Raw genomic sequence first — 20,775 nt, forward strand, 5'->3', positions numbered from 1 at the left:
CAATCATTATAACAGAAACGTCTGAGATATGTGTCTTCTGAATGAGGTGACCATTTTCTGTATCTGGAGGGATTTAGTTAGACAGAGTAATATAAATAGCTTGGTGATCCGTTCCAGGCTGACACAGTAGCTTATCATCTTTCAGGGAAAGCCATCTCTGAAATATACTTTTCTGTGGGAGAGAAACCAATTTATGTGAAGAGTAATCTGGTGCAATAGCAAGACTACATATACAGTGGTACAGGCTCTTGAAAAATCCACACCCATGCAACATGTTGATTCTGATAACAACTCATCTGATTATGAAGCGATCTTTCAGGATGATTTCACAGATATTGATAGTTCTTTCTGATACCGAGGAATCCTGAATTCTAATTCTGATGAGGAGAATAAACTGTTATACTTGAAAAAAAATGGGATTCTCAGAGGCTGAGGCTTCAATAACCATGGAGAGATGTGGTTCAGATTCATCAATTGCAAATTGACAGATTTTATATGTGCTGATTAAATGGCTAAGGCTACTGACGCACTTCTTATGGTAGAAGATAGGAAGCCATTATGCAATGATCCCAATTACAAGCAAGGCGAAACTTGGGCTATTATTTTTGAAAAGGAAGAAGCAGAGGAAGCTTGAAAAGAAGCTTCTAATGAAGACGATCATACAATTCATCTTTCAATTCTAATGATTGGTTCTGGGGTTCCTACCGAACCTATCAGATAACTCAAAGAACACTTCTAGAAGATGTTATGGGGTCTCCTTATTTCTACTATGAGCAAATTCATCTTTCAAATCCAATGATTGGTTTTGGGGTTCATACCAAATCAGATCAGATAACTCAAAGAACACTTCCAGAAGATGTTATTGGGTCTCCTTATTTCTACTATGAGAACGTGGCACTTGCTCCAGTTAATGTTTGGACTGGAATATCACAGTACTTATTCGATGTAGAGCCAGAATTTGTAGATTCGAAGCTTTTTGTGCTACTGCCCTGAAATGGGGCTATATTCATAATCTGCCAATTAAGAACATATTCCTCTTATCTTGTTTTCTCCACGCACTATACATGATATTTTTCCATTGAAAAAGAAATGATGGCCTTCATGGGATCCAAGAATAAAGTTGAACTGTTTACAAACATGTACAGGAAGTGCCAAATTGACAGAAAAGATCCGCAAGGTTCTTGAAGCTTGTGATGATGAGCCATCTTTGAGTGTCCATAAGTATATTCTTGATGAATGCTGAAAATGGGATCTGGTATGGGTTGGAAGGAATAAAATTGTTCCACTTGAACCTGATGAGGTGGAAATGCTTCTAGGTTTCCCTAAAAACCATACACAAGGAGCTGCTAGAGACATGTTCTCAGTGATATCAATGTCCTGTCTCTTTTCTCTGGGATCAGTGGTGCAGAGGTTGCCTTCTACCTGTCTTGGCATATTTTTGAAAAAGATGTGCAAGAACTGAATGGTGATTGATTAGAGCAATTGAAGAGTAGATTTGGCGGATTCGACATGGTTGTCGGTGGCATCCATTGTAACAACCTTACTGGAAGAAATAAACATCATCGGGGCAAGCTAGAAGATTTTTGTTGGTGCATTTTCTTGCAATGACTGCTACAACGACTGTCTCTTTTGCTACTCCAAGATATATCATACTCTTACTGAACCATGGAAAAGTTTAATTGACGGTAAAACTGATTATCTTCAACTTTTGGAATCCTATAACTAAATGTTACCCAATATGAAAGGCATATAAGTGTAGAATCTATTCCAATGTCTTATTTAAGTTCAACAATCTTCTGAATGACATAATGGATATAATCCTGACAAGGAAAATGATCGACATAGAAGAAGTAGCAATGATGTACCAAGACTTGAGCCAGCATCACGGTATAACCAGAGTGCAGGTAGTGATTTGTTCATTTCTATAATACATCTTACTGGGACTTATATCTCTGTGATGTAGTCTGTCATAAACATGGATTGATGGCTGGGGAAAATAATTTGTTTGGTGATGCTTATTGACCTCAGCATGAAATAAGCGATAATCTTTCTTGATGGATTGCTAATAATGTCATAGGAGAGTGTTACAAGTTCCATTCTCCAGACTTTTCCGGCTTCTTGGACCATTTGCTTTCAAGAAAGTGAAATGCTTCATCATTCTGGCCTCGTTTATTCTTTTTCTACAACAGAGGTAGAATAAGCAACAATTGCTTCAAGGACCTTTCTTATTTGAGACTATCCTGTTTGAAAATGTTTTTTATCCTTTCTTTATCGAAGAATGAAAGAATTTTTCAAAGTAATGCCCTTCTCAGGTTCATAATAGAATCAAATCATAAGCATGAATTCAAAGAATATCAAAAGAATCAACAATTCTTTAATGTTTGAGAATTATAGCTCTTTGACAAGTATCAAAATTTGGTTTGATTTCAGGATGGATTTCCTATTTTCTATGTTTACATCTATTTAAGATGTCACTCCTCTCTCTCTCTGTGAACTTTGTCACATACCTCACTTTAAGGACTTGGTATTTTAACCAGATACGTACAAAATGACGCAACTAGGATTGCCAATTACTAGACCTTCTAGAGTCTTTCCATTTCAATTCTCTGGAATCTTTCATTTAGACTCATCTAATCAAAGTAGTTCGAAAATATCGATCTAAAAATGAAATTACTAGGTGCTTGTGTGAAGTTGACTATAACATGTGTTTCGTAACTCCCTTAGTCCATTTGTTAACACATTTGCCATTTTGGCTAGCTGAATTCAGCTTTATTGTATATAATAATATAATCACCTTTATCAGGTTAATTGAAACTTATCCATAAAGCCGGGGCTATTAACCAATTACTCTAGAGGGACAGCTTTATTACATATAATAATATAATGGGTTGGCTGAATATTATCCATAAAGTTGGGGCGATTAACCATTTGCTCTAGTGGGACAACTCAAGCTTTATTGTATATAATAATATAACATGGGTATCCAAATCCAATTTCTTAAGCTTGTTAAGAAGAACATGTTATAGTCTAGGTGTTTTGGTGGAATTTAGAAAATCTCTTCGTTAAAGTTCAATTCCCAAGCAACTGACTTAAACTAGATTTACCTATTTGTAAAAATTATGTTCATCATCGAACGTCATTAATAGAAAAATATTCTAATCAGTTTTGTAATGTAATACACCAACGATGCCCCATGTTGTACGCTCCTATATATAAATACCAAGCCTTTTTGTAATTTCTTTCAATAGGAGTAAGCTATCTCATATTTGTAATAGGATAGTGTTTGGGTGTATTTCTTCTGAGGTAAGGTCAATGGTCCTTGTTTTTCTGGTTTTCAATCCTGATATTCTGTCAAAGATTATAACTCTAATCATGAAGAGCTTTTTAATCCAGTTAATATTCAAAGAACTGCAAGATTGCAAAATTGACTGAATGCTCATAACCTTAATAAGCAACACAAATTTATTTATTGCACAAAAGGCGGAGAAATGAACAAAAAACAAGTTTAAATAGGATGCTGAAAATAGAAAAGTACTACAGTGGTAGATAACAACTTCCACTTGTTTATTTAGCCTACCCCATCATTCCAATAATGTTGGGTATGTAATTGGCCTAAGATTTTCCTCATTTGCCCCATTTCTTGATTATCTTTTGTGTCAACTTCTTTAGGTAAGCCTTCAGATACATAACTCTTTACTTTATTCTGAGCAGTCTCCATCATCATCTTTTTCTTCTCTGGCTGGTAATTGAGCTCATTTTTGGATTCAGAACAACTTTTACTAAGGATGACAGCCTTGTCCTGATTCTGAACACATATTGTGGTTGTAATTGGAGTAATATTCACCAGACTCTTTGTATATAGACTCTTTTCACTGGTCTTCAGAAAATTTGATACATGTGTTTAAGGTTTCTTCAGAGTTTCATCTTTCTCATTCATTCTTAAACCTGTGGGCCAGTCTCGAATTACCTCTCCTTTTACTTTTTTATCATTTATAATCAGAGAAGTATTGAGAATTGAACGTTTTATCTTTGGCTCAAGTACTTTGTTTTCTTTATTTTCTACGGCATGTACTTTACTTGTTTTGATACTACCAACTCCATTTTGATGTTTAATTCTCGATTGTTTGACCAAAACAGACTGGTCATCCAATTCTATGATTCCCTGAACCAAGAGGTCTTGAACTCGTTGTTTTAAGCGACCACACTTTTCAATGGAGTGTCCTTGGGCTCCAGCGTGATAATCACAAGAGAGTTTCTCATTATACCAACTCGGGTATGGAAGCAACAAAGGCTTAGCTCGACATGGAGTAATAATCTGGGCTTTGAGTAACTCAAGATATAACTTGTTGCATGAAACTGAAGGAAACTTGGGTAGAATTTCCCCTGACATCACTGTCATATTACAATTGTTTACTATGCTTTCTTGAAGACCTTGTGACTGTTTGCTTTGTTTAGCTTTCTTAAATGGTACTGAAATTTCTTCCATGCTTCTCTTCAACTTGATCTTTGTCGTATTATCTGGGGTCATACCCGATTTTTGGAGATTTATCGAATTTCCACATTCCCCGACAAAGTCTTGGTCATTTGTTTCCATTGTATCATCTACATCATTCATAATCCCATTCAAATCTTTCACAACAGGATCCTCTAAGGGTTTCTCTCCATGGATTACAATATTCATCAGGTCCATCAATTTGGTCAGTTGTTCCTTTGAATCATTCTGGAATTTTTTTCACTTGATCAGTCATCTTTTGTTGTGTCTCGATAAATTGCTCTTGTAGTTTCTCGATTCTACCAACCCTTGCTAAAATCTCATTCATGGCTATTATCCTTCTTTAGGAAGACCAAGTTAACTCCACTTTGATTTCAAACATTCTGTCATGGAATCTTCCCCGAATTATTCCACATGTTTAAATTTATGCAAAATATTTTTAAACAAAATGTAAATATGTAAATATGCAAACGCAAAAAATGAAAATATGAATACGAACGTAAAAATGCAAATAAAAAATGTGAATGTAACCAAAAATGTAAATTGTGCAATACAAAAGCAAACATAAAAGTATAAATGCAAAATGAAAAATGCAAGGATGCAAAATGCAAATGTATGTATGAAAAGGTGTTACTCAAGAGTGATCATCTTAGAACAGATTTCATTGAACACAAAAGTTTCGGTACATTAAACAAAACTTTACATATAGGGATCTTTCACTTCTAACTTCTCCAAAGCCCAGTTAGTTTCCATTCATGCTCAAAAGTTGAGTCTTCAGTCTGCTTCATCTCCTTGTAAAGTTAGCTAAATCTATCATTTAAGAACCATATTGCTTGTCTAGACTGCAACTTCTTCCATGACATTCTCTTTTTTATCTTCTGTGTCACTTCTCGGAGTTGCTCATTTTCCCTTGTAAGAGAACCTTTCTGTCTAAGAAGTTCTTGAACAAGATCTTCATATATGTTGCAGTTCTTTTTCAGCTTGGTGACCCCTGTGATCTACTCTTCTAGGGTGTTTCCTATGCCAGCATTTCGAAAGGCTTGACTGATCTTCTGAAAATCTTCATGCATGGTTTTCATTTCTGTGCTCAATTTCTTGTTTTGGTCGTTCAAGTCCTTCAAATAACATGCTCTGAATGCCCTGACTGTTGTTCTTACCATAGACTGCTTTTGGTATCAATCTGGCAGGATCTTTGTGTAACACTTTTGGTATTATTATAACCAGTTCTCTATGTACAAAACTTCCCTCGATCCTCGTAGTTTCTTCATGATGTTTTTCCTTAGCCACATCATATTTTGTTTGATCATAAAACTTTTTGTCCATTTACGATTTCTTTCCAATTTGATGAACAATCTTTCAAGTCAACACCTTTTGATTATGACATGATCATGCAATGCAAACAAAAGAAATCAAATATAAACAAGTTTAGAGCAAACAATATGTATGAAAAAAATGAGAAGTGAAAAAAGAAATTGGTTAGTACCAATTAATGGAAAGAAAAGATCATATTTATCAAAGTATAAATCCTAACCTCATGCTTTCTAGTTCCATGCTTTGTTTGGAAAAATTAACCTAACTGCATGATTTCTAGTTCACATGCATTTATTCAGAGAGAAAAAAAAAATAATAAATTAAATAAATTAAAAGCTAAAACTTATTTCTCCTTTGTGTACACCTATGAACATAGGTTCAGTACTGTCTTAGATCAGGTGAATTTCTAGGGTTTATTATATGCAGAGTTTCAGTTCTAGGAGTAAAGGTACTCGAATTGTCCTTGTTGATGCCCCCTTGGGCTGTCAAACCCTCAATCCTAGTCCATTACAGACTTAAGAGGATCGAGTTCAATTTGAGGGGACACATTTCTCTATACCTGACACGGAGAATAAATTCTCACGAAGACATAGAGTATATGAATCCCGAAAGTTACTTGGTAGGTCTGACACAGAGAATAAATTCTCACGAAGACGTCGCTTTCACTCCCACTTAAAAGGGACAAGCTTGATTAGAAAGCTTATGTTATGCAATGCAAGTATTGTGTGTGAGGAGAAATGTTCAAACCTCTAACAAATAAATAATAAAATTTAATATTTGAAAATAAAGCATTAATTAAAATAACATATAAATATTATGAAAATAATAAGTATATATATAAAAATTTTGAAAAGAAAGAATTAAAAATTAAATATATGAATTTTTAATTTTCTAATTGATAGAGACAATTAATAATTGGTTTTAAAGTTTGACCAATCCCCAGCAGAGTCGCCAAGCTGTCGTAACAAGTTTTCGTCCGGGCACGAATTTTTTACTTGGCGGGAAAAGTGATGTGAATAAATGGTTTTTAAAATAATTTGGGAGTCACCATCGGCCTTTTGGGTCAGGTAGGTCGAATACCTAAAAATCATCCTTTAAAAGAGTTTTTAAGAAAACATCGATTACGTTTAGGGAAGGATTAGCACCCCTACAACGCCCAAAATTGGTACTTTTTAATTATAAATTGTCTCTATTATTAGAAATTAAAAATTCAAAGATATATTTAATTTATAAGCCTATTTAATTTAAATTTATTACTATAATTTTAAGTAAATTTATTAATTTATATAAATAAGATATTTATTTATTTAAAAATATCATAAAATGACTTCTAGGTGTTTTAAGACAGTTTTTTTCCTTTGATATTAAAAATAAATAAATATTAAAATATTTATCTCATAATAAAAAAAATAGATTAATATATACAATTTTATAAAAGTAAAATATTATTTATTTAAAAATATCAGAAAACAGACATCTAGTTGTTTTAAGACTGCATCTTTCTTTGATATTAAAAAAAATAAATAAATACTATTATGAATTTTTTTTATAAAATTAATCAAATAATAAATATTAATATGATTAAAATAATAATAATAATTATTAATAACAATAAAATTGCAATGTAATAAAAACAATTAAAATTATATGATCAAAATATAAAGTATTGAAAATAAAAAATCAAATTCGAAATATTAGGAAACTCATATCCTAATAGTTTAATTTAACCTTAATTATTTATTCAGGGCTAAAATAAAATTTATAAAATTATGAGGGACTAAATGTGATATTTATCCTAAATATATTATATAATACTGGTAAGGACTAAAACATAATAAAATAAAATTCGAAGACTGAATTAGAATGTTCAGAAGTTAGTTTCAGTGACTAAAATGAATAATTACAAAACTCGAATGGCTGCAGAAAGGGTTTGGCCATGCGTGAAATTACAGATATACCCCTCCCAAAACGGCGTCGTTTGGGAAGGGGTATAAATACCCGAAACCGGTTGGCCCTACGAGCCATTATCTCATTTCTTCCTTTCTCTTCTTTCTCAAAACTAAGAGAGTTATAAAACTCTCTCTCAACTCTCTCTAGCTTCCCTCATTGGAGGGGAGCCGGTAATCAGTCGGTAGCCTTGCACCGCCGCCAACCTCATCGTCGGCCACCGTCACTGGTGGCCGGAGAATACCAAAATTTTCCTAAACTCTAAATCTGAGTACCCTAAACCCGATTTCACCATTCTTTTGTCCTAAAAAGCTATGGATCTTCCTAGATCTAAGGAAAATACCTTTGGTATTTTTGTTTCTCAGGCGCCGCTTGGGGTTCTCCAGTAAGGTAAACTCTTCCTTCTCTCTTCTCGGTTGATTGTTGGTTGTTATGAGTTGGTCTCTGTTTTTTTTTCTTCTATTCTTGCTCTCTGTTTTTGCTTGCCGTGGCTCCCCTTTTTTTGTTGCAGGTTAGCCAAGGCTTATAGCCCCGATGAGGCTCTCATCGGACCGGTCCCATGGGTAGCATCCTTGGTGAGTCACCAAGCTATGGCGGTGACTCACCATAGAGCACTGATTTGGTGAGGCAGCTGGCTTCTGGAAAGCTCGACGAGGCCGGCGTCGTGTAAGAAGCAGCGTCGGCAGCAACTGGTTGGACCATCTGGCAGTGGAGACGGCGTCTGGACGAGGCACCTGGCAGAAGACAGTCGGTGGGTTTGGTTGGCTTCAGGGGTGCCGCCGCGTGGTCTCTAGGGTTATGATAACCCTAGGGTTTCTTGATGGAGCATCTGGGGATCGTTGGATCAAGGACAGATCCAACGGTGGTGAGCAATGGCGGCTGGGAGTGATAACACAAACCCTAGTTGGGTTTAGGGTTCTACTTGGGCCATTTCTGATCGGGCCTGGTTGTAATCGGGCCAGAGTTGGGCCTTGGGTCGTATCTGTAATAAAATTATAATATTAATAATAATATTAATATTAATAATAAAAATAATAATAGTAATAAAAATAAAAATAATAAATATAAAAATAAAAAAACCAAATGTAAAAAACTAGTGTCTTCAAATAAAATATAAAATTTTATAATTATTATTTGCTACATTAGAGATAAAGTTTTAACTTAAAATCAAGTTAAAAAAATATCATGTGTCTCACCTGTTTCTATTTTAAACATAAATTAAGGATATTTTATGATTTGTTAATTCCTAATATGAACTAAAAATCTAAATCACTAAATGCATTCAAAATTTCACTAATCATTAGAAGGGGAAGTCAAAATTGTGTGTAATGGAATAAAGTTGTTTTGGGAGCAAAAACTAATAAGTTTGTATTAAAAGTAAATTAAGTAAATTTATTATTTTCTGAAGGGTACAAATATATACTTTTTACTATGAGAAAAAAATATTAATTAGATTATTAATATTATCTTTTATTAATTTAAGATGAATACAAGACAATATTCATTCAAAAATTCCCAACCATTTGACATTAAACGTTCATATTTCTATATACATAATGCTCGAATCTAAAATCTCGAAGAATAACAATAATTTTTAACCACTGAGATTACTTGATTATTGCTTAGATTATTAATATTTAAGACCGGTTAAAAAATTAATATTGTATTATTTAACCAATGGGCTAAAATCAGAAACCTTGTGTGTTTTCGCACCTGACCATTAATCAGATTAAGCAAATATAAAGCACATGTAAAATAAAATATATCTAAATTATTTTACTTTTACATGTGAATATTTGGATAAAGATTAAGCAATCCATTCAAGAACCATGTCCGTGCCTCATTTAACCCACACCACTACTCAACCTCTTACCCCGCCAGTTTCCAAGAAGCACCCTTCCAAGTTGTGTCGCTCCATTCACAAACTCTTCAAATCCGTGTTTAAATTCAGACAGAGTTCGAGCTCTTCGGTTATGTGGATGAAACAAAGACCAGACGAGGAGTACTACGTTGTTTACGACAAGACAGGTTCACTGACAACGATTCCCGAGGTTCCGGAGTTTTATTTTTGATGGGTTTTAGCCTGAGATTAACTCATTGGTCGTTAATAGAACTGCATCAGAAAGATTCACTGCAGCATCCACAGTCGGTATTTCATGTGCTTAAAGTACAGAAGATGATAAAGAACCATATCTGAATAACGGAGACGCTGTCATATAGTTTGTGTATAATTTTTTTAATCATATCTTGCAGTTACTTGAAGCTTTGAACTTTGACCTATTATTGTTTAAATTAGGAATTGAATTAAACCAATTGGATAATTTATTTTAGTTTTTATTTGAGATTGTAATCATAATTTTGTTTCAATCTGATTTAAAATGTTTATTACGTAATTTATCTGATAAAAAACTAAATTAAAAGAAAAAAATATGTAGTGAATGAGGTGTGGAAGCTTTAGGGTAAATAGGACTGAGGTCTTATCGCACCATGATCTGTCAAAGTGCACGATTACAGGCTCAGCGGTGTAGTATAGTATTATTTTAGGATTCTTAATGTTATTATAATTATAAATTGGGTAAAATACATAAAAGGTCTTCTTAATATAAGATATTGTTTTGTTTTGTTGAGCCCATTGACTATTAAAATTTATAAAATGATGGATTGGTTATATGTTGTTTCTTTGTTGAGTCCCTCAAATATTGAAAGTTACAAAACAGTCACCGGTCTATTCATATGTTTCAAATTCGTCCATTTCTGTTAAAGAATTGATGGTCGTATAAGTTGGACGTTAATATTTTGATTGAGATTATAATAAAATTTGATCTCATAACCGTTTGAGTTGTATAGTTATTTGAGATTATGTGATCAAATTTTATCAAATCATAATCAGCAGATTAATGTGCAGTTCAGATTCTATCGTTTGAGTTCATATCATAGTCAGCATGAACCATAAAAATATCCATAAACTGCGATGAAAGAGAAAATGATAAAAAAAATGTCGAAAAAAGTACTTCTAATGTTTAAATAAATATTTTATTTTTTATTAGAATATTTGATCACAACGTTTTATTTTGGATAAAAAATTTATTTGTAGATAAAAACTGTTAGTTAATAAACAATCATGCACCAAAATAAGAGTTTTTTTTTGTAAAATAAAATATTAGAAGAAAAAATAATCCGAAAAATAACATAAATTAAAATAATTACTTAATCAAACGTTATTTTTTATATTAAAATAAGATATTAGGGTAAAAAATTCTCCAAAAAGAAAATCCGATAAAGGTAGATTGTTAATTTCTTTGGGGCTATATTCAAAGAAGGCCCTATAGAACTAGCCCAGCTTACAAAGACATGTCAGATTGTTTGCCCAAACCCAATCGATCAAATTTCTATACTCCACGATTCTAATATCATCATCTGCAAGAGGAAAATCCAAACTACAAAGCAAAAGGAAGCTTGAATCGAAACTGCGGCACTGTCATGATGAATCTAAGTTGTCTTCAACCTTTGTCTAAACCACCCAATCATCTTGTTCCTGTTACTTCAACATTTCCAGGTTCTTTTCACTTCCTGCGAAATCAGCCGGCATCAATTCCAAGTAATCCAAGCAGGAGTTACAGGGACGTAAAATTTGATAACAGGAAGACAGGGATTGTGCGTGGGTGGTTGTTTCCAGTGGATCCATGGGCACCAAATCTCGACTCACAAAGCATTGCTTCTCAACTTTTTGCAGTTTCTTTGTTTCCATACATTGGGTTCTTGTACTTTATCACCAAGTCTAAGTCTGCTCCTAAGCTCACCCTTTTTGGATTCTACTTCTTGCTTGCCTTTGTGGGTGCCACCAGTGAGTTTTCTGGAAAATACCTTCTTTTTTTCTTTCTCTGCTCTAATTTATGTTCTGGGATTGCTTATGTTCTATGTTTCGGAAATCATGTGAAATTTTGAGTTGGGACTAGGTTTCTATTTTTCATGGGAGAAAGAATTTATTTTGGATAAATTACACATACTAGCATGGATGTAGACCAAGTGAAATACCTATTAGTTGCTTCTTTTTTATGATTTTGCAAGAAACCCACTTTGTTGATAAATGTACTGGTCGGGGTGTTAATTGATTTGAGCAGTTTCTTTGTTTCTAGTATTATTTTACATATATTAAAAATAAAAAAAATAGAAATTCTGGTGAGCTTCACGAATAATGAGTTGAGTCAAATCAAACATGAGACAAATAGTTTACGAGTCGTCAAATACTACTCAATTCGTGATCAACTTGTTCATTAAGTACTGTTTATGTGTCGGTATTTATTTTGGCATATATCTCCTTTGTTTTGTTAAATGGTCTAATTGAAATGTTAAATATTGGAATTTAGTTCTACTTTTCTTGTATGTTTAGTCACATTTTGTGACTTATTGATTGATGGCTTTTCATAGACATGGCAGAGATGCATATTGTGACAATGGCAGCTCAATTCTAAGTCATCTATATATATTCTACAATATGTTTTCTTCTCAATTGTGACTTGTGAGGCTATTTGTTTTATCGACACAGATAATTGTAGTACTTGACATAGATTTATTTGTGGGGTAAAGTATACAAATGATCCTCGATTACATGACTATGTTTTGTTGAGTTCTTTAACTATTAAAAATATATATTGGTTCTCAACTATAGAGTGGTGTTTTGTTGAGTCTTCCGACTATTAAAAGTTATAAAATGGTCACTCGACTATTTATATGTTTCAAAATCGTATTTTTTCGTTAAAAAATCGACGACCATATGAGATGTACAAGTTGACTAGGACATGATAAAATCATTTTAGTTGTATTTTATGGATTGAATCTCCGTTTACATAATGTCGTCGAGCCAATACTTGAAATATTATGTTGGCGAGCCAGTGATTGAAAGAAACGGCGGTGCCAATAGACATTATTAAAATATGATTTTATCATATCTCATTCAGTAGGTTAACGTCTAATTCAGATGAGTGTCAAATTTTTAATGGAAAAAGACGATTTTGGAACATATGAATAGTTGGGTGATTATTTTTTAATTTTTAATAGTCGAAACTCAACAAAACAACATTTTTTTGTCAGAAGAACATTTTGTAACTTTTAATAGTCAATGGACTCAACAAAGCAATGCCCTATTGTCAGGGGACTATTTTGTATACTTTACCCTTATTTGTTTTTTCTGCAAGTTTTATCCTGCAATTTGATCTTGCTATTGGTGGATTTGTTTCAACCCTACTGATTTCCTTTGTATTGGGTTTTTGATGACTTTGCATCTAATGAACAGTTCCAGCTGGAATATACGGTAAGTTCTCGCTAATGAACAACGATTGCTTTTAAGGCATTTTGATTTCTACACTTCATTACCAAATTGTGACTCGGTCCTTTTTGATGTTGAGACAGCAAAGGTGAAATATGGTACTTCCCTATCTAATGTGGATTGGTTACATGGAGGGGCTGAATCACTTCTCACAATAACCAACTTATTCATCGTCTTGGGGTTGAGACAAGCTGTTCGGAAGACCGAGGATGCAAGAGAAAGCACATCAACCTCCGTTCCGGATGTGAAACCGAAGAAACCTTAAACGTATATGAACTACGTGATCACCGGTAAAGGTATGAGATATCAGTTCAGTCAGTCAAGTGTAGAGGAAAGCAATGTTGTATCTACTAAGGGGATCATTGGAGTGTAGATTCTTTTGCTTTGTATATACGGATTCTTTTACCGAATCCGGGATCTGTAAACTTTCACGGTATGTTGATATCGACAATCTATTTGGATTATATGTAAATGGCCATTGGTACTCAGTTGCAGTAAGTGTGAACAGGACCTTTGCATTATTTTTGTGTTTTGCCAGAAGGTTTATATCTGTCAAATTATCATTTTTGGTGATAATCTGTGCACTAGTATTACGCTACTGTCAAAACTTATCTGAAAATTTCTTGCAACCAACATTGAATTGAAAGAGGCTTATGTATTCTACAATAGTTCTCCGCGAAAACAGCTCACCATGAACAGATGCAACCAGTTACTCTGATTGTGGAGCCAGAATTCAACATCTACCGTTACTCTTATTCGATTGTGAAAGGGAGAGTTAGGAGAAAAACCCTTGGGTGTCAAACGGGAAATTCGGATCCAACTCCACATGATCGAGCGAGAAATCCAATTCCACAATCGGAGAATTGGTGGCTGAAGTATTGGCCGAAATCAACTCGGTGAGATCAGATCGTTGTGTATTAAGAACATCCCCAAAGTTGTTCATCTGAGAAACTGGAAAGTAGCTTAATTCAGGTGTACCGGGAGACATGAAAGGAGAAGAAAAGCTGCCGAAGATATTGCTGTAATCAAGTACTCCTGATGGTGAAAAGTTATGGTTCTCGTTCTTTAAGCACCCGAATGATGTTGAAGGAAGACAGGAAGGCACCGTCTCTTTATTGTCTAAGCCCTCGGTATCGACCCTTAGACCTGCTCGAAAATCTAAGACGATATCTTGTGATTGCAATGGTTGGTAATCGTTGTTCGATTTACGTTCTTGTTTTTCCGGTGAAGCTGGTGGTGGAACTCCTCCATGGTTGCCATTTCCACATGTGTGAGTTCCTCTGTATGTGACCTGAAAAATGGTGGGATCTTCATCTGATCTCTGGACTTGTTTTGTTGCCCAGCAGTTTGGGTATTTCGATATGTGCATCTGTAATAGCTTCTGCCAAAAGTAAACAATCTATCATATAAAATTCCAACATATTTGTGTATAGTTTTATATGTTTAGTAGTTAGCAAATGATTAGAGACACAAGTGAAAAAAAGGCTCACCTAGGATTCTTGGCTCCTAAGATATCTTTTTGCCCATATTTTCTCCAACTGTACCCATCATCATGAGGGCCCTCCAGCAGGTTTTCAGAGTTCACTCTCACCTGATCCGTCCGTCTAGCCATCATCTTTCTGCAAAACTTCACTACATAAAAATTTGCAACAACATACGAGAATTGTACAACTTGCAGCTTCAAAATTCACCTCTTCTTCGATACATCTCCGTTATACCGGTTATTATTTTCTGAATCGGCACTCCGGGGGCTGCTGTTGAATGTTAGAGGAGACTCTGCCACATTTTGTTGAGGCTGTTCTATTGGTCGTCTCGGTTTCAAGATCAGAAGAGCTTTCTCATAGGAAGATAAAATCTTCTGTACCAACAGGTCCCTGGATTCAACAGAAGATGACGCACCCAAATGCAACCTTAACTGCTTTGCCAACTCCAGTCCTTGAATCAGCTCACTCACCAGTGTACCCTGCTCCCAGTTCCACATGTTCTCCATTGTGTTTTTTGTTCTGCTCAATGTAGAAATAACTTGAATGGTGAAGAGCAACAACCATGGAACTTGTTTAAGCAAAGGTTTTTGTTTTGAATGAAAAATTGAAAGGGAGGTGCTTTTAAAGGCTATGGGGTTTTGGACTAGAAAAATGGTTGTTGGGTATATGTAGAAAGTTTGAAGTTTGACCGAAAGAAACCGAGTTATTCAGCGTAGACCAGTCGTTGGTCATATGAGGAATTAGGACTAAGAGACTAAGTGTAGTAGTGGAGTGAAGAGTGAGAGGTCCAAACCCCAAATGCTGACCAATTCTACCTTCTATGACGTCCAACATGGACCCCCTTTTCTATCCCTCTTCTTTTTCTTCTTTTGATGACATGAATGATTGAGGTTAAGAATAACAATGCTTTAATTGTAAATTCCATCCTTCTATTTTATGTAAGGCATAATAATAAAAAAATACCTCTAACTAAATAATCATTGTAGTCCTTATTTTTTGGGGAGCATTTTGTCCTCCTAACGTTTTATTTTGAAGCAAAAAGATTTCTTTGTAGATGGAAATTGTTAGTCAACGCTCCAAAATAGGGGTTTTGTGTCTTAAAATGAAATGTTGGGTTTAAAAGCTCAAAAGAAAATGCTAAAGTGACTTTGTTTTTAAATAAAATGCATTCGTTCGATTCCAAGTGCATCAAGAACAACCACATTCGAAATACATACAGAAAATTCGTTTCCAAAAATAGAAAAATGCTTTGTTGAGTCCCTTGGTTATTTTTTTTTTGAAAAACCCTTGGTATTAAAAGTTACAAAATGGTCACCCGACTATTTAGTATATTCCAAATTCGTCCTTTTTGGTTAACAAATTGACAACAATCTAAGATGGATGTTAACTTGTTGATTGTGATATGATAGTTTTTTAAATTCTGGGATCATATTTTATCATATCTTAATCATCAGGTTAACATCCAGCCCAGACTACCATCAATTTTTAACGGAAAATGACGATTTTGGAACATACTAAATAGTTGAGTGACCATTTGGTAACTTTTAATAGTTGACTGACTCAACAAAACATCTCCTTATAATCGAGGGATTGTTTGTGTACTTTACTAAAATATTAAAAGTTCAACAATTTCTACGTAATGAAATAGTATAAAATCAACAATTTGAATTCATTTGTATACCAACGACAAGATTAATATTTCAATTTTCATACACTATGAGGATCAATTTCCGATAAATTAAAATAGAGGGACTAATTTCTTAATTTCCTAAAATAAAGGTGCAAACTTCAAAATTAAACAAATAGAAAGCATTTGATCAGTATAAAGAATGTCTGAATAGAAGAACTGGACCAAGAAATTTCAAAGAAAATTCCGCGTTATTGCTCTGCTCATGTGGGGGAAATTAGAGCTCAAGTGTACCGAAGAAATGCCAAATTTTCAACCACCACTCGCACATCATCTGCCCTGATGGCTATTAGATTCTTCACATGTTTTTCTTGTAGATTCATTCTTTTTTTTCTTTAATGATGATCCTTAACTGTGGAGATAACATGCTCTGCTGTAGCCTTAAATTCATTCCAATTTTTCAGTGTCAAACATATCCATAAAAATTCAAATTTAATAGGTATAGTTATTGTCACGCTCCTAGAGTTTTGGTTTAGCAAAACGTGCGATTTAGACATTTTTAGATGTTTTCTAATTAATGGTGTGTCTAAATAAATTTGAAAATATGTCTTGTGAGAACTTAAACTCACCAGAGGTCATAAATAAACTCTCAAAATTTTGTTGGATACAAAAGTTTAAACACCAATGAGACTATTCTAGCCACAAGAAGAGACAACAAAACAAAGAGAACGAAGAACAAAATGACAAGAAATAATTTAAAATAAAATACTCCTCTACTATTCTTAGGGGCGTTCAGTTCATGAAATGTAAGACCACTTTTGAGAATAAGATTATTGAAATGCAACATTACTCTGGAATATTGTATTGTCATGTTTGATTTGTTGAATAAAAATGTAAGATTTCAATGTTTTGGTTAGAGGAATATAAGATTACTTAAATATACATTTTACCAAATTATCCTTGTGATGTATGTTTTTTCAACAAGTTAAACTTTAATATTAAATTACAAATATTTGAATAAAAATTTATAAAAAATATTTTAATCGTTACACTATCTAACTTTTGTGAAACAAAACGTATTTAAAATATAATTAGTAGGAATCTAATCACATCCAATTTTATTAAATACAAGATCTGCTAATTTAAGAAAAACACATCGAATTTTATCTAATCACATCAATTAGTAGGAATTTTTCCTTTGATAAGTGTCCGCACTGGATATGATAAGATTACTCCATGATATTCTTAGATACAATGCCATTTTCCTTTTCTGCAAGACCAATGTGAACATACTCTCTAGCATTCTCAAAGTGATAAGCTAAGTTTGGTGGTTTTAAAAAATTCGATACTCCGCACATAACCTCTTTAACGAATACTTGCGCATATATTCCAGACTCAAATTTGTGGCTTGTAACATTATAATCCAAAATTTAATATATTTATTTTAATTTGATATAATTTTTTTATAAAATATTATAGTAGGTTGAAATTAATAATGTAATTAAATACCATTGTTCTAGTGATGGTGAGTATTTTTTTTAATATGTTAATATTGTTGAAATTGTCATTAATTAACCGTTAATAATATTAGCACTTTGATATAGTAATTAGTAGTAGGGTAAACTACAAAAATTATCACTAATGTTTGAGTAAGTTTTCATTTTCTCCATTAGAGTTTCAAAAGTAATATACTTGTCACTAATATTATCGATTTGTAACAAAATATTCACTAACGTTATCGTTTTGTAACAAAATAGTCACTCCAACATTATCTCCGTTAAATTGATGGCGTGGAAACGATAACAAAAAGGTTAATATTTAGTTTTATCCATAAACTATTGGTAAAACATCAAATAGATCCTTAAACAACAATTTTATATATAATTACCCTAAAAACTTTCTAATTTCTAATTATTTTTCAAATGCTCGCCACCACCATATTCCTCCCCTCCTTGCCTCTCCCACCTCATCAGCTCCCAAACCCATCGTATTCCTTTTTCTTTGGCCCTAATGAAAGAGAAAGGCAATGGCAAGTTAATTTGACCCAAATGTCATCTAATTAATCACAAACTCATATCGATCCATAAATCTTTAGGATTGTGTTGACTCAAAATTTCGGGACGTTACAACTAATGGGATTAGTTGAGAGATGTCAAGGAATGGTGGAGAGACCTAAGGCGGTGGATAATCGTCCCTTGGATGATTTTACCCTTATGTTACTCTAATAAAAGGATAGTCTCTCCTTTATATTTGATAGACGATAATCATCCATGCTCTGTTATTTTCTCTCCCTTTTTTTATTTGAATTTTTCATCTTCCTATTTAAAAAAACAATGTAGATGGATTTTTATTTATATTTTTATTTGGAGTACAAATCTAGAAACGTTGTATTAATCTCGAAGAGATACAACATTCATTTCACGATTTCAAAGATAATTTGCTTCTAACATAGTGATTTTATCACTATATAGTAAGATTAATTATTTTCTTGAATTTATTTATTATAGTCATCGTTGATGTTTAGTTTTTGTAGCCAATATTTTACTAATAATACCAAATAAAGTAGAAAAATAAATATACCTTTTGCATTTGATGATTATTTCTCCACTCAAAACCCAAAAGAATAGCCAAAATTTAAAGTTATTAAAGGAATATATTCAGAAACCTGGAGATTACAATTGATAACCACAAAAAGCTGAATCCGGTCGGTGGCTCCTGTCGTAACCGGTTTTCGTCCGGGTACGAAATATTTATTTGGCGGGAAAATTGATGTGAATAAATGGTTTTTGAAAATAATTTGGGAGTCGCCATCGGCCTTTTGGGTCAGGTAGGTCGAATACCTAAAAATTATTTTCTTTAAAAGAGTTTTAAGAAAACATCAATTAAAAAATGAACTGATCTGCGTTTATAACCAAAAATTCGTTCTTTTTAATAATAAAAAGGGATTCGTGGTCGGTTACGTAAAAGTTTAGGGAAGGATTAGCACCCCCACAACGCCCAAAATTGGTACTTTTTAATTATAAATTGTCTCTATTATTAAAAATTCAAAATATATTTAATTTATAATCCTATTATTTCAAAATTATATAAAAAAATATTTAAAAATATCGGAAAAGGACTTCTAGGTGCCTTAAGACATCTCTTTTCTTTGATATTAATAAATATTAATTTGAATAAAATTAAATAATAATTTTTTATAATATTTAATTTTAAAATACCAGAATAGGACATCCAGTTGTATTAAGACTGCTCTTTTCTTCGATATTGAAAAATAAATATTAAAATAATTTATTGAAAAAATAAATTATTATTTATTATATATATATATTTATGACTACATAATAATAATAAAAATATTTAAATATATAAACAAATACAATTAAAATAATAAAAATACAATTAGAACTATATGAAAATATTTAAAATTGGTGACTAAATTATAGTAAAATTAAAATTAAAAACCTAATTCAATATTAATCAAAATTATAGGGATTAAACATGCTATTTTCTTATTTATTAATTTAGTGACTAAAATAAAACTTATCTAAAGTTCGAATATCAGATTAAAATAAATTAAAAATATAAACTCGGGATTAAAATATTAATTATTAAAATTAAGGATTAAATTTGTTATTTACCCTAAATATATTATTTTAATATAAAGGACTAAAATAAAGAAAATTAAAATTAAAGAACCGAATTAAAAGGATTATAAATTGATTTAGTGACTAAAATGTAAAGTTTACAAATTTGAGGGATGGCGGACGGGATTTAACAATTAAAAAATTACATAAATAGCCCTCCACGAAACGACGTCGTTCGGGAAGGGCTATTTAAAGCCAAACCTGGCTGGCCCGAAGGGCCAGCTTCATTTCTCATTTTTTTCCTCTCTCTCTCTTCTCTCTAAAACAGAGAGAAGCTAGCCGACCGGCAGCCGTCCGCCGGCGTTCTTCCACCGCCGGCGGTGGCCGGAAAAAAAAATTATACTAAAATATAGATCGGACCGTCCTAATGACGGTTCCGATGGTTTTTTCTTCTAAACGGCTCCCGATCGAAGCAAATCTAAGAAAAATACCTTCGGTTTTTGAAGGTTTTGGTGACGTTTGAAGAGGTCCGGTGGTCGTAGCTTCCTCGGTAAGCTTTTCTCCTCCCTTTTCTTTTGTTTTTGGTTGTTGATTATTGTGAGTTGGTCTCTTTTTTGGTATCTTTGCTTTCGATTTTTGTCTCTCTAGCTCTGTTGTTCTCCTCTTTCTGTTCGCAGATGGGGTGATGGCTTTATAGCCATCACCGGTGTGGCCATCGGACCAGGTAAAAGAATGGAGTCTGGTGAGTCACCGGACTCCCAGTGGTGACTCACCGTTGGGACGATATGTGTGCGGCTGGAGTGGCGGCGAGGCTGAAGCAACGCCGCGTGGTCTTCTAGAATCTACGGTGGCGCTGGGACGTGTCCCTAGGGTATTGATACCCTAGGGTTTCCTCTGGAAAACTGTGGACCGTTGGATCAAACCAGATCCAACGGCTGAAATTGAAGATGGCGGCTGGGGGAATAGGAAAACCCTAATCTGTTAGGGTTTGTTATGGGCTCATT

General features: G+C 33.4%; 1 protein-coding gene and 1 pseudogene across 2 annotated transcripts; one reads left to right on the forward strand and one right to left on the reverse strand.

Annotated features, from left to right (window-relative positions):
• Positions 1-11,177: 11,177 nt before the first annotated feature.
• On the forward strand, positions 11,178-13,484 carry LOC120117364. 2 transcript variants are annotated; one of them, XM_039137647.1, is made up of 4 exons: positions 11,178-11,194; positions 11,234-11,594; positions 13,044-13,061; positions 13,160-13,463. In XM_039137647.1, the coding sequence occupies exons 2-4, from the start codon at positions 11,234-11,236 to the stop codon at positions 13,339-13,341; spliced, it is 561 nt and encodes a 186-aa protein (XP_038993578.1). In that variant the 5' UTR covers positions 11,178-11,194; the 3' UTR covers positions 13,342-13,463. The 2 variants fall into 2 exon arrangements, with proteins under 2 accessions (XP_038993578.1, XP_038993577.1); XM_039137646.1 differs by lacking the exon at positions 11,178-11,194 and having other exon boundaries at positions 11,201-11,594; positions 13,160-13,484.
• Positions 13,485-13,565: 81 nt separating this feature from the next.
• On the reverse strand, positions 13,566-20,094 carry LOC120117363 (annotated as a pseudogene).
• Between the last annotated feature and the right edge of the window lie 681 nt (positions 20,095-20,775).

The sequence above is a fragment of the Hibiscus syriacus genome, unplaced genomic scaffold, assembly GCF_006381635.1.
Source record: "Hibiscus syriacus cultivar Baekdansim isolate YM2019G1 unplaced genomic scaffold, ASM638163v2 tig00110319_pilon, whole genome shotgun sequence".
Lineage (NCBI taxonomy): Eukaryota > Viridiplantae > Streptophyta > Magnoliopsida > Malvales > Malvaceae > Hibiscus > Hibiscus syriacus.